General features: G+C 48.2%; 1 protein-coding gene across 3 annotated transcripts in view; it reads left to right on the top strand.

The window, feature by feature from the left end:
• Positions 1–13,361, top strand: part of COL15A1 (collagen type XV alpha 1 chain) — a 102,634-nt gene that overhangs the window by 214 nt on the left and 89,059 nt on the right. For all 3 annotated transcript variants that reach the window (XM_081803262.1, XM_081803260.1, XM_081803261.1), the window contains exon 2: positions 78–163. In XM_081803262.1, coding sequence (XP_081659388.1) covers positions 78–163 — 86 coding nt within the window. The remainder of the gene's footprint in view (positions 1–77; positions 164–13,361) is intronic.

The following is a 13,361-nucleotide window of genomic DNA, read 5'->3' on the forward strand; positions in this document are numbered from 1 at the left end:
AGGACTCGCTTCCCCGCGCCCCGGCCCCTCGGCCCTCCCGCCCGCCTCACCTTCTCGCCCCCCGCCACTTCTTGCAGGAGGAACGCGCGCTGCTGGCGCCTGCTGTGGCTGCTTTCGGTCTCCTCGCTTCTCCCCGCTGTCACCCGGACCCGCTCCGCGACAGGTAAGCGACCCGGCCCGAGGGTGGCATCGGCTGCCTCCGCGCCGCGGGGAAGTTGGTTTGGCGGCTGGCGTGCCTGCGGTGCGCTCCTCATTCCTGGACATAAAAGGGAGTCCTCGCCGCTCCGTGCGCACTGGCGGTCCCGCCGCTTCCCCCGGGTGGTGCAGGGGATGTGAGGGGCGAACGGGAGTCCCTGACCCGCCGGGCGGGTGGCGCGCCGTCTGGGCACTGTGGAGCGAGGCGCGGCCCCTCGGATCGTGGGCACAGAGGGACTTTGGAAGCACAGTGACAGCGCCAGCGGCTCCGCGGGGACAGTTAGCTCCAGCTCACCCAGCGCCGTGCGCAGGGCGTGCATGTTGGCTGGTTCATTGTAAGGGCAGGTCTGGTGCCCTCTCTGTACACAGGTGCGGGAGCGTGACCACCAGCAGGGACACCTGGCACCTTTGCCGCACAAGAAATAACGGGACTGCATTACCTCGATGCCTAACTTAGTCCTGAGTTACCTAGGGGAGTCCCATCCATCGTGGGCAGTGGCGCCATGGGTGATGAGAAGAGCTAGGGGTGCGGAGTCAGGGGATCTGATCTTTTCTGTTCCCTGAGCCTCAGTTTCCCCACCAGAACCCAGAGGCAGGGGGATGACTAGTAGGGTCTGAGTTAAAATAGATTTTGGTTAAGGTGTGTGTTCAGGCTGCCTGGGCTTGAATTGTTGGCTGGGTTAGGTGACCCAACTCAGGACAATGAATTTCACCTCTCTGTGCTTCAGTTTCCAAAAAACGGGAATAATTAGACCACCTTTCCTCCTAGGGATGCTGTGAAGATTAAAAGAGGTATTAGAAATAATAGGCTTTCCACATTGTGGCCTGTGCTAGGCACAAAGTAAGTGGTAGAACTTTTGGGTTGATCCTTCAAATAGCTGTGTGAGCAAGCGATGCAAGCGGTTGACAGGACACTGAGGATGAGAGAGGCTTAGGAAGTGGCCTGTCCCAAAGGCAGGACTTGAGCCCAGATCCCTGGGCTCCCAACCTTCCTCCCTCAGCTCTTTCTCCTTGCCGTGTTGCAGAACTCTGTTGGCCCAACAGTAGCCTCCCACCCCTTTTGGATTTAGAAAATCAGTACTTAGCCTCAATAGAGTGTGTGAGAAGGGGGAACATCATCTGTCCCTTTGAAGGAAACTGACGATTGAGGGTGGCCTGGGTTAACTCTTTGTGTGCCAGAGGAAGCCTTGGACAGCCTAGACCATTGTCTCCTTGGGAACAAGACCCAAACTCAAAGGCCACTTTTTCCTGCCAGAGCCTCCAGCCTGGCATTTCTTGCAGATCAAAGGGCAGCTGGGGCCCAGTTTTGGCTTCTCAGCACCACGGCCCATGTCGAAATGTTGCAGTTTTGCATGTGATAGAGGGTTCTCCAGCACAGCGGCAGAGGGCAGCTTCATGTTTCGTGGTCTTTCGTGAATTTTGCCATAACCCCCACCTCCAAAAAGGAAGAAGATTCTGGGGAAAGAGACCTTGGTATTTCTTTCTTCTCCTGTGTTTGAAGGCTGGACCCCTTGATGTCAAGTCAGTTGTCAGAAACAACACAGAGGAAGTCCTGTTCCCATCCATAACGTAAAAAGGGAGTGCCAGGAAACCCTCAGGAGCTGAAAAGGGCAACGAAAGAGCCACTTGCAACTGATGGGTATTCAGAGTCCCTCTGGGCCTCTGCAGAGACTCTTCCTAGACCTGTGAAATATCCTCCTGCAAACCAAATTTTGCATGCAGTTTAATCAGGCTAACACTTATAAACAAACCACTTGATGCTTTCAGGCAGAGGTGTGAGCAGGTCTGGGTTACCTTCATCCAGTCCTCAAAATCACTCCAGGAGGCAGGGACTGGGACTGCTATTATCTCTGTGCTTTAATAAGGAAACCAAGGCCCAGTGTCTCAAGGCTTCTCAGCTCCTGAGGTTTTCCTGGCCTGCCCTGTTTAAAGAGACCCTTGTCAATGGGACCGTGTCCTCCACACTGATCCTTGTGCCCCTAACACATCATGGCCGAGCCAGTAAAGTTACAGTGCCATTGGAGGGGCGCCTGGGTGGCTCAGTTGTTAAGCGTCTGCCTTCGGCTCAGGTCATGATCCCAGGGTCCTGGGATCAAGCCCCACATCGGGCTCCCTGCTCGGCAGGAAGCTTGCTTCTCCCTCTCCCACTCCCCCTGCTTGTGTTCCCTCTCTCGCTGTGTCTCTCTCTGTCAAATAAATAAAATATTAAAAAAAAAAAAAGTTACAGTGCCATTGGAATACCTGCTATTTTAGCAGATAGGCGGGAACAGTGGTTCTACAAGTAATTTGTTCCTGCTAATAAAATCCTTATACGTGCAAATTACTTACTTTTCTTTAAACTGTTTTACCATGAAATATAACCTCCATGCAGAGAAATGCACACAGGAAGTACAGCCCACTGATTTATCATGGAGCAAACATCCATATAACCCAGGTCAAGAAATAGGATAGCCCCAGAAGCTCTCTTGTGCCCCTTGGCTGTGATTATTCCCTCCCTGCCCTCAGAGGTCACCATCACCTTGACTTTTATGGTGACTGCTTCCTTACTTTTTAGAAATAACTTTAGTACCTGAGCATGTATCCCCAATTTCTACAGTTCCACTTGACTTGAGTTTGAACTTTACACATGGCGTCTTTCACTGAATATTAAGCTCTGAGATTCATTTATGCTGTTGTATGTGGCCGTAGTGAATTTATCTTTGTCGCTGTATAATTTCCCACTGGTATTAATATGCTGTACATTATCTGTCCATTTTTCTCCAACAACATTTGGGGCATTTCCATTTTGGCAGAGACAGCAGTGTGTTTCTAAACATTCTCGTATGTGTGCCTGGTGCACAGGGGTGCGTATTGCTGTTGCTTCCATGTCTAGGGGTGGAGTGCTGGGTAATGGCATATGTAGCTCCTCCAGCTGAACAGACAGTGCCCACCCATCTTACACAATGGTTGTACCGAGGCACACGGTCGCCAGCCGGGTATAAGAGCTCCCCCGTCTTCAAATCCCCGCCAGCACTTGGTCTTGTCACTGGGCTGAATTTCAGCCCTTCTGAGGAGTACATAGTAGAATCTTACTGTAGTCTTAACTTATGTTTTCCTGATTATTAAGTTGATTGCCTTTTCATATATTTATTGGATCTCTGGTTATCCTGGTTGACTTTTTTTTTTAACTGAGGTGAAATTCACATAACATGAAACTAGCCACTTTCATGTGTACCATTCGGTGGCAGTTCATACGTTAATATTGTTGTACAGCTGTTTCCTCTGTCTAGTTGCAAAACATGTTCATCACTCCAAAGAGTGAAAAGCCTTATTTCTATTAAGTGGTCACTCGCCATTACCCCCATGCTCACCCCACCAGCCCTTGGCAACCACTGATCTGCCTTCTGTCTCTATGGTTTTGCCTATTCTGACTATTTCATATAAATGGCATCATATAACCTGTGTCTTCTGTGTCTGGCTTCTTTCACTTAGCATAATATTATTGAGAGTCATCTGTGTCGTAGCATGTGTCAGGACTTCATTGCTTTTTATGGCTGTGTAATATTCTACTGCGTGGATAGAACACAATTCATTTATCCATTCTTCCATTGATGGGGACATTTGGGTTGTTTTCTCCTTTTAGCTATCATGAATAGTGCTGTTATGAACATTTGTGTACAGGAATTTGAGTACTTGTTTTAATTATTTTGGGTCTATACCTAGTAGAACTGCTGGGTCCTGTGGTCATTCCATGCTTAGGTTTTGTAGAAATTCCCAAACTCTTTTCCACAATGGCTGTCCCATTCCACAGTCCCACCAGCAGTGAGCAAAGCTCTGATTTTTCCACATCCCTGTCAACACTTCTTATTTTCCATGTTTAAAATACAGTTATCTTAGTGGGTGTGAAGTGGTCCCTCCTTGTTGTTTTGATTTGCGTTTCCCTAATGACTAATGACATTGAGCATCTTTTCACGGGTTTGTTGGCCATCTGCAGATCTTCTTGAGAGACAAATCTGAATGCTCATCAGAGCCAGTTTGGGATTTTCCTCTAACCATCTCACTCTCGCTCATGTCCGTCTGATGTGCTTTCCTGAAGGGAGAGGAGTGGGGAGGAGTCACACCTGAGATTTCCAGTCTCTGGCCTCTTGCCTCCCATGGCCCGTACTGAGCTACTGTTGCTCACGTACTATTAGAAGTTGTGATGAAGATAAATGATTGTAGTGTTTGAATTACTGGGTAAACTTTTCGGTTTTGTAGAAGGTGGGGAATGCCCTTGGGAGCATCCCGTGCTGTCTGTGTGTTTTATGGCAGAGCGTGAGCTGAAAACTGGCACATGGAGCCACTCACAGCTTCCCATGACAAGTTGGGATTTTGTAGTCTCTTTGACTTTGCACAAGATGTGAACTCATCGCCCCCTCTAGAGCACACTGCCTTGCCCTATGTTTCTCTTTAAGGCCTAATGCTACCTCCCAGCTTACATGGTAGAGGCATCTCTCCAGACGAGCTTTCTCACCACTGAATTCCCCATGACCTTCATCTGTCTCTCCCAGCACCAGCCACTGTCCCCCCTCTAGTGTCAGTATGTTTATTTGTCTCTCTTTTCCGTGGGAGCACTTTGAGAGTGTGGGTCATGCCTTGCTTGTCCAGAGTTAGCCACTTGGACTTCAGCTGTTTTGTCATTATTATGAACGGTGCTGCTGGGACCATCTTCTGACAAATGGCCTTTGTTTTCCTTTTGTATTTTTTTTTTTTTCCCTAGATTACCCAAAACAGAACAGACTTGCCCATCAAAGAACAGAAGTAGTCGGATAGTTCTTCTGTATTTATTTATTTATTTTTAAAGATTTTATTTATTTATTTGACAGAGAGAGACACAGCAAGAGAGGGAATACAAGCAGGGGGAGTGGGAGAGGGAGAAGCAGGCTTCCCGAGGAGCAGGGAGCCCGATGCGGGACTCGATCCCAGGACCCTGGGATCACGACCTGAGCCGAAGGCAGACACTTAACGACTGAGCCACCCTTCCAAGAACAGGCACCCCAGTTCTTCTGAATTTAGATGGATCTGTCTTAGATACAAATTTAATCATTCTCCTTCCTACTTTAATTGCTGTCACTGGGTTCTTACTATACCTAAGAGGGGGTCATGCTCCTTGCTGCAGAGGGCCCTTTGTGGCCTCCCAGTCTCTCCAGTTACATAGAGCCCCCACTGACTTGGGCTCACACCATACCACTGGTAGCTGGTGGAATAAGACATGCGATGACTCACCTCTGTGTCTCTGCCTAGGCTGGTCACTCTTTGAAAATACCTTTCTCCTTGCCCATCTGGCAGCCCACCATTCATCCTTTACCCATCCTCTCTGGGAAGCCTGTTGGTTGTCTTTCCTCTGGGCTGACACGATCAACCCATCCCTCAGTCACAGGGCTTCTCAGATGGACGGTGACCACTGATGATTCTTCTGCCTTCCCTACTACACAGGAATCTCCAAGAGGCAGGGACTGGGCCTTTCCAACTCTGAATCCTAGAGCCTAGCCCAGGGCCTGGCGGAGTGAGCACTCAGCAAAAACTCTGTCAGTGAATCAAAGAGGGAATGAATGGGTAGGTCCAGCTTATTTCCTGGAGACAATGTGCCAGCTTACCATGTCAACTGTAATTGTAATTCATCTCGATTCTTCCACAGCTCTGCCAACTGTGGGGTAAGCATGGCTGAGTAATGAGGGTACATTATGGGGCTTTTAGGTTTTTTCTCTTTAGTAACTTTAATAACTAGTTAGGAATTTATGCTAATGTTATTTTGCTCTTCATCTTTTTTTATTATATGTAATTGTACAGTTTGTTGTCTAGCTTATCCCCCCTCATTTTATTCCTGATGGCCTCCATTTTATCAAAAGTTGTTACATGTATCTTTTCTCTGCTCGCTAAATACTGAGTTTATTTTCAAGGTTTCTTTGAATGTCTACAGCTTGGCCTACTTAAAATGGACCGTAAATTAGGTTAATTACATAGATTACATAGCATGTAATCTGAAGTCAGTTTTTTTTCAAAGTGGTATCCAGGATTCCCCAAAATACTAATTAAGATGTGAGTGATTTACCCATCGTTGTGTTGCTTTTGGTTATCATATAATTTTTTTTCTTGAATGATAGAAATTTTTTTCTCAAATCTCTACTGTTGGTCCCTTCTTGTGCCTATGTGTGTGCCTGTTTTTAAAATCTCACATGGTCTTGGGGCACCTGGGTGGCTCAGATGGTTAAGCGTCTGCCTTCGGCTCAGGTCATGATCCCAGGGTCCTGGGTTTGAGTCCACATCGACTCCCTCTGCTTGTACACTCTCTCTCTCCCTCTCAAATGAATAAATAAAATCTTTAAAAAATAAAAAATAAATAAAATCTCACATGGTCTTGATAATCACTGCATTGTAATATGTTTTAAAATCTGGTAAGGGAAGTCACCCCTGTCTCATTCATTAGGCCATATATTTTTTAGTACAGATTGATTTATCATAGAATTTTGTCATGATATGATTGGGTAGTGAGAGTGTTGGAGTGGTGGTGGGCAAGTGAGGGTTATCAAAAGGGAGGAAATCTTATAATCAGATTCAGCTAAAGATACTAATGTGCAATAAGGAGAATGGATGAGCAAATCAAGTTTCAAAGTCAGAGCAGCAGATCATGGGGCCTGAGTTACTACTGTTGACACAGAGCCCAGGGGAGCAGAGATGCGTCAGAAGTGTTGGGAGGATCAGGTTTGCTGACTGACCACCTTCCTCTGCTCCACCCCAATTCAAGAGAGAAAAAGTCTAGGGTTAGAGCAGAACCTGGAAGAAGGTCCAGACCTACTATTGGGCAAGCTTTCATGAGGGAAGTATGAGACCAGGGTCACCTAATGAGTGCATTCCACTCCTTATCCCCATCAGAACTCAACTCAACTCAATTCAACTCAACCCAACTCAACCCAGCCTAATCTAATACAACCCAACCCAACCCAATTTTATCCAATCCAATTCATTTTGCAGTTGTTGCATGGCATGGCTGACTTGAAGGGTTGGACAGGGAAGAAAACTATTCTGAGGGTCCTGGTATCACCCTCAAATGAGCAAGACCCCTGACTTCAGGTATTTGGGGAAGCTTGGCTAGAGTCTGATTTGTAGGGAGCAGCCTTGCCTTCAGCATCTCCAGGAGTCACCCTTCCATCACTGAGGGATTTACATGGGGCCCAGCTTAAAAGCCCCCTCTACCACCAGGAGGGCTTTTTCAACTACTCTTTCCACGAAGTTGAAGTCTTTGAAAAACCATCGGCCCTGTTCTGTGTTCTGGCTACTATATAGATGTATACACTTAGAGATATATAGATTTCTGTCTTCTCCCCATATTTCCTGACCGCCTCCTCTCACAGAGGTCTCTGGGATGGGTGGTGGGTGACTAAAAGGATGCACTGGACTGAGGACCCATCCTAGAGTGACTCACAGTTCAGTAGTAGAAACCAGCATGCTGCAGCCAGCTTAAATGCTAGGGAGCTTATCCTGTGTGTCCTAATGTGGGTGCAAGCAAGCCTCTGCACTACCAAAGTAGGGATGTCTATTTCCACCAGAAGATGGGGCGGGGGGGGGGGGGAGGGAAGCAGGTTTTGAAAGAGGAGCTTTATTTTTTCAATTACATTAAAAAATTGATAGTAAAATTCATAGTCATTGTAAAAATCTGGAGGCGGGGGGAAGGAGTTTACAAATGCCACATATTATCTCATGACTCAGCGATTAATGTTGCCAACATTTGGTGGACAGTTTTTCAAATATTTGCCTAAATATGCACATAGGTTATAAAAAGAATAGATCATTCTGTACATTGTGGTTTTGTTGCTTGGCATTTTTTTTCCCTTCATCATCATCTAAACACTTCCTCTGGAGCATTAAATACTGTTCCCTAACATCCTTTGTAATTGAAATAGTATTTCATCGTATGTACGTCCCATAATTAAACTAGTGCCCTTTTATGCCTTTAGACGGTTTCTGGTTGTCCGCTGCTATAAACACTATCGTGATGACCCCATTTATGCAGCTCTGTATTTGACCTTTTCTGCAGTTATTCCCTAGCACAAATTCCTGAAGCAAATTGTTGGCTCTAGTGCGTGCCCATTTTTAAAGCTTCCGTTGCATTCTTTGGAAAGCCAGTAGTGATTGTACTCCCTGCAGCAGCACACAGGATGAGCTCACCCCACCTTTATCTGTTGCTGCTACTTCTCGAATCTAAAGGGAGACAGGGCGCCTGGGTGGATCAGTCAGTTAAGCGTTTGCCTTCAGCTCAGGTCTTGATCTCAGGGTCCTGGGATCGAACCCTGTGTGTTGGGCTCCCTGCTCAGCAGGGAATCTGCCTCTCCCTCTTTTCTGTCCTCTTCCTCTGTCCTCCCCCACCCTTGCGCTCTCTCTTGCTCTCTCTCTTGGTCTCAGATAAATAAATAAAATCTTAAACAAAACAAAGGGAGAAAGTGACAGCAGGTAGAGGGACAGTGCTGCATGACTGCCCCATATTGCCCTTAGTTGAATGGAGTTGTGAATCCTTTCTCCCTTTTCCCTTCCCGCTTCGTTCATTCATTTTGCACGTGTCCTGTAAGGGCTGGAAGAGAAGAGCATCTTTCAGGAAATTGGAGTTCCGGAGGTCAGGTTGTAAGGACCTTGGTGGTTCTCAACCTTGGCTGCACCTTAGAATCACTTGGAGATTCAGAACGAACCTGTTGCCCAGCCTTCCCCACTTACAGGATGCTGAACTCATCCGGGGTGAGGTTGAGTCATTGGCAGGTTTTTAAAAGCTCCTGGTGTGATTCTGGAGTGCAGCCAGGGTTGAGAACAATTGTTGCAGCCCAAAGGCCTCTTTTCCAACGTGGTGATCCTGAGTCCCAGAGAGGAAAGTACCTGCCCATGATTGCAACACAGGAGGGCAGAGCCGGCACTGGATCTCAGAGGGAGCTTCAGGGGGTATAGTTCAGGCAGATGAGCTCTGGGAGCCTGGGTCTTGGGTTCAGATCTCAGCTCTGCCACTTCCCATTGAGCGACCTCTCTCTGCCTTATCCTCCTTACCTGTAGATTAAGCCAATAATAATTCCTACTATGAAGAGTAAGGAGGTGAGCATTGGGCCTGTAATTGGTGACCCGTTCAGTACCTCCTTCCTTCCCTGCTCCCACATCACTGTGGGTTCCCTGAGGGTAGGAACTCTATTTTATTTATCCATGTTTCCTCAGCATCTGACGTGGCCCCAAACGGACACAATGAGCATTTGAATACATTAATGAATGAATCATTCAAAGCCTGAGACTGTGGAGATCTGAGCAAACACCCAGCATTATGAACCCTTGACCACAGCAAAGTCTGTGCGTGCTTCCAGCCCTGCTGGGAGACCACTTGCAGCCATCTGCTGCGATGGATGGTGTGGGGACCAGAGCGGGGGTGGAGCAGGGACCTGGATATAATAGATAGGTCGGGGATAGAATACATGTCACCAAAGGAAAATGAAGGTACGCTTTTTGGGTGCTGGAAAGTTATAACCATTCTAGAGTAGAAGCCCAGAGAGCCCAAACGCTGTGGACAAACTGAACCTAAATTCATGCAATTTCTACAGCATCACATGCACAACTCCATCTGAAGGTGGGTCAGTGAGCTGCTTCTCCCCTCCCAGCCGTACATCTTAGTGGCTGTCTTCTTCCATCTTTATTTTCAGCACGTAAGTCTGTCTCCCTCCACCCTTCAGTGCATCCCCCACCTGCGGCCAACAGTGGTCTTCTAGCTTCTTGCTACTCGGATATATTCTGAGGACCAGCAGCATCAGCAGCATCCCCAGTCCCACCCACAGACCCAGTAAATCAGAATGCGCATTTTAACAAGATCCCTGGTGATTCATGTGCACATTACAGTTTGAGCAGCGCTGTAACACCAACTCTGATCATATCACCCCTGCTTAAAGCCCTTTGTCATCTTCCTGTGCTAGCCACCTGTGGTGGGTGGTCATAGCCCTCCAAAGGTGTCTGCATCTTAATCTCCAGAGCCTGTGAATGTGTTCGGTCACATGGTGTAGGAGAACTAAGGTTGGAGATGGAATTCAGGTTGTTAATTAAAAGAAGGTGAGGATCCTGGATGACGCAGGTGGGCCCAGCATAATCACAAGGGTCCTAAAGAGTAGAAGTGGGGGCAGGAGAGGAGGTCGGTGAGATGCAATATGGGAAGAACTTGACCGGCCTTCTTTGCTGGCATTGAAGACACAGGAAGGGACCATGAGCCAAGGAACACAGGTGGCCTCTAGAAGCTGGAAAAGGCAAGAAATGGATTTTCCCTTAAAGCTTCCGGAAAGGAAACTGTCTGTTGATACCTTACTTTTTATCCGAGTCGAGTAAGACCTGTGTTGGACTTCTGACCTACAGAACTATAAGATTATAAGATTTTTTTTTTTTTTTTGCTGTAAGTCACTAAATTTGTGGTGATTTGTTACAGCAGCCATAGACAGCAATGACAACACTTCCTAGCATTGGCATTTGAGACCCTTGACATCCCACCAATGTGCTGTTCTGGCCTTGTCTCCCAGAATATCCTTCCTCACAGCCTGATCTCAAACTGCACAGCCTCCAGAGTGGTTGGGATCTGGGGGAGGGCCACCTCAAGAATCTAAATTTGGGACCTTCTCCCCTCTACCCCCAGCACCTAGCACCTTGCCTGGCCCCTGGTAGGTACTCAGGCAATGCTTGTGAAACGAATAACCTGGTGGAAACCTGGTACATTCAGGTGACCATCAGCCATGGAGGGGCTCCCCTATCTTCAGGAGACAAAGACAGCAATGATGAGGGGAGACATGGTAGACACCTGCCCAGAAGCTCAACTTTGATGCTCCCCTGTTTTTCTTTTGTCTTGGACGGATCTCTGCCTCCTTGGGGGCCTCGGCTTCCCATCTGAGAAGTGAAGGGGTTGGACCAGGTGAACCCTAAAAGCACCGTTAGCATGAACATTCTAGCATGCCTGAGTTCGGTTTGGCCAGACCCTGTGGCACTCGGGGGAAGCGATTGAACTCTGCAGCTCTCAGCCTTGTTCATCTGGTTGCTAGGCAGATGCCTCACTGCATCCCCGTCCACAAGGCAGGATACAAAACCGTGCCCGACAACTGTGCGTTTGGCACAAAACAGACCACAGCTGCCCTCTCCCCCTGTCTAGTTAAAATGCCAAATTACTCACTCTCCCACAGAAAGAAGGAAAGGGGTGGGGGGAAGAAACTATTTCTCACTGCAGAGTTTTTCCGTGTGACATATTTTCTAATTTTACTTCAGGTTTAACTGTCTAGAGTAGATGGCTCCGTTTCAGGGTCTCCCTCCTCTTCTTTTAGAATGTAAACTTCCAGTTTAAGAAATGGAATGTTTTTGCTTGTTTAATATTTGGAAGCTGATACCACATTACAACTGCATGTCTCTGTTTTCTCCGCCGGGGGAAATTCCCTGAAATGCACAGCTTTAGCCTAGTGGTCAGATTCCTTGATGTCGGGCTTGGCTGTGGGAGCTTGACCAAGTCACTGCCGCTCCGGGACTCGGATGCTTAGGGAGCAAGGCAGGAAAAGCTGTCCTTTGGAGACAGCTCCCTGTGGAGACTGTGTGGCGAGACTGGAAGGAGTGGTTGGTGGGCCCCATTTCTAAGAGTCGTTCTGTTTGAGATTCCAGTGGAATTGTATGCACCTGACTTTACGTCTGCCACCAGCTCTGCATCGTGACCCCCGGGCGTGGAGGGGCTGAGAAATTGTTAGTACCTGGAAAGAGTACTGCTGCTTTGTTGGAAAGAAATTGGTCTTACCCTTGCAATGTCTGTTGCACCCAACGCTCCGCTTCCATCCCTCTGCCCCCCACCCCCTGGGGTCAGGCCTGTGTCATGTCCTCTAATGGATTGTTGTAACAAGCTCCCTTGCCAGTGGGACCTCCATGTCTCCATTCCCAAGCACACCCTGCAGGCAGAATGGCTCGTGGAAACACAGGTCCCATCATGTCACGCCCCCTCTTAAAACCCTTCCATGCTTTCCATTACACCTTAAATTCCACTCTCTTTGGGCTGGAGCTCAAGGCTGCTTGTCTCCTCCCATCCATCCTCATGCCCTGGCTCTAGCCACACTCAACTACTTGCTGGTCTCTGAGCTTCACAGCATGTTCCCTTCACCCAGCCCTTGCACATGCCTACCTGCAGGCTGGGATACTCTCCCTGCCCTACTGAAGTCCTCATTTGCCTTTTCTCCTCGACAGACTTGCTATTCGTACTGGTCCCTGTACCAGCACATGGGCATCAGCTGGGAGCTTGCTAGAAATGCAGGGTCCTGGGTCAGCATCGCTCAGGCCCCTCAGGGATGCGGGTGTGCACGCTTGGCCTTTGTAGCATGGTGGTTAAGTGTTGGGGCTGTGGGGCCACACAGAGCTGGTTCAGGTCCAGGCTCTGCTCGTACTGGCTGGTGATTTGGGATGGCTTACTAATCCTCTTCTAGCCTCAGTTTCCTTGTTTGTAGAGTCGGAGATAATAATGGTGCCTGTCTCAGCGTTCTTGTGATGAGGCCATGAGCTCACGTCCCCATAGCTGTTAGCACAGTGCTTGTACCTGCTTCAGTCCATCAGGGCTCGGAATTCCTGTGCAGGTCCATCTTGCCAAGGATGAGGAGGGCTGGGATGAGGTCATTCATCTTTAGAATCATTGAGCTTCTAGTGGAGGAAACGTAAAAAGCCATGCTCTGTTGTGGGCAAAGTGAAATATAGCTATACAAGGACTTTGCAAGGGTGGGTAGGTAGGTGGGATAGAATTAATCCTAAAGCTTCTGGCCTCAGTAGACTTTGCCATCCTGCCTGTCATACCTTGTAGATCTTTCTTTCCTTCTTTTTTTTTTTTTTTAAAGATTTATTTATTTGACAGAGAGAGACACAGCGAGAGAGGGAACACAAGCAGGGGGAGTGGGAGAGGGAGAAGCAGGCTTCCCGAGGAGCAGGGAGCCCGACGCGGGGCTCGATCCTAGGACCCTAGGATCATGACCTGAGCCAAAGACAGACGCTTAACGACTGAGCCACCCAGGCGCCCCTTTCTTTCTTTCTTTCTTAAGAGAGAGAAAGAGGGGGAGGGGCAGAGGGAGAGAGAGAATCCCAAGTAGGTTCCATGCCCAGCACAGAGCCCAACTCGGGGCTTGATCCCACACCATTGA

The sequence above is a fragment of the Leptonychotes weddellii genome, chromosome 14, assembly GCF_054177405.1.
Source record: "Leptonychotes weddellii isolate Sample4059 chromosome 14, ASM5417740v2, whole genome shotgun sequence".
In the NCBI taxonomy this organism is placed as follows: Eukaryota; Metazoa; Chordata; class Mammalia; order Carnivora; family Phocidae; genus Leptonychotes; species Leptonychotes weddellii.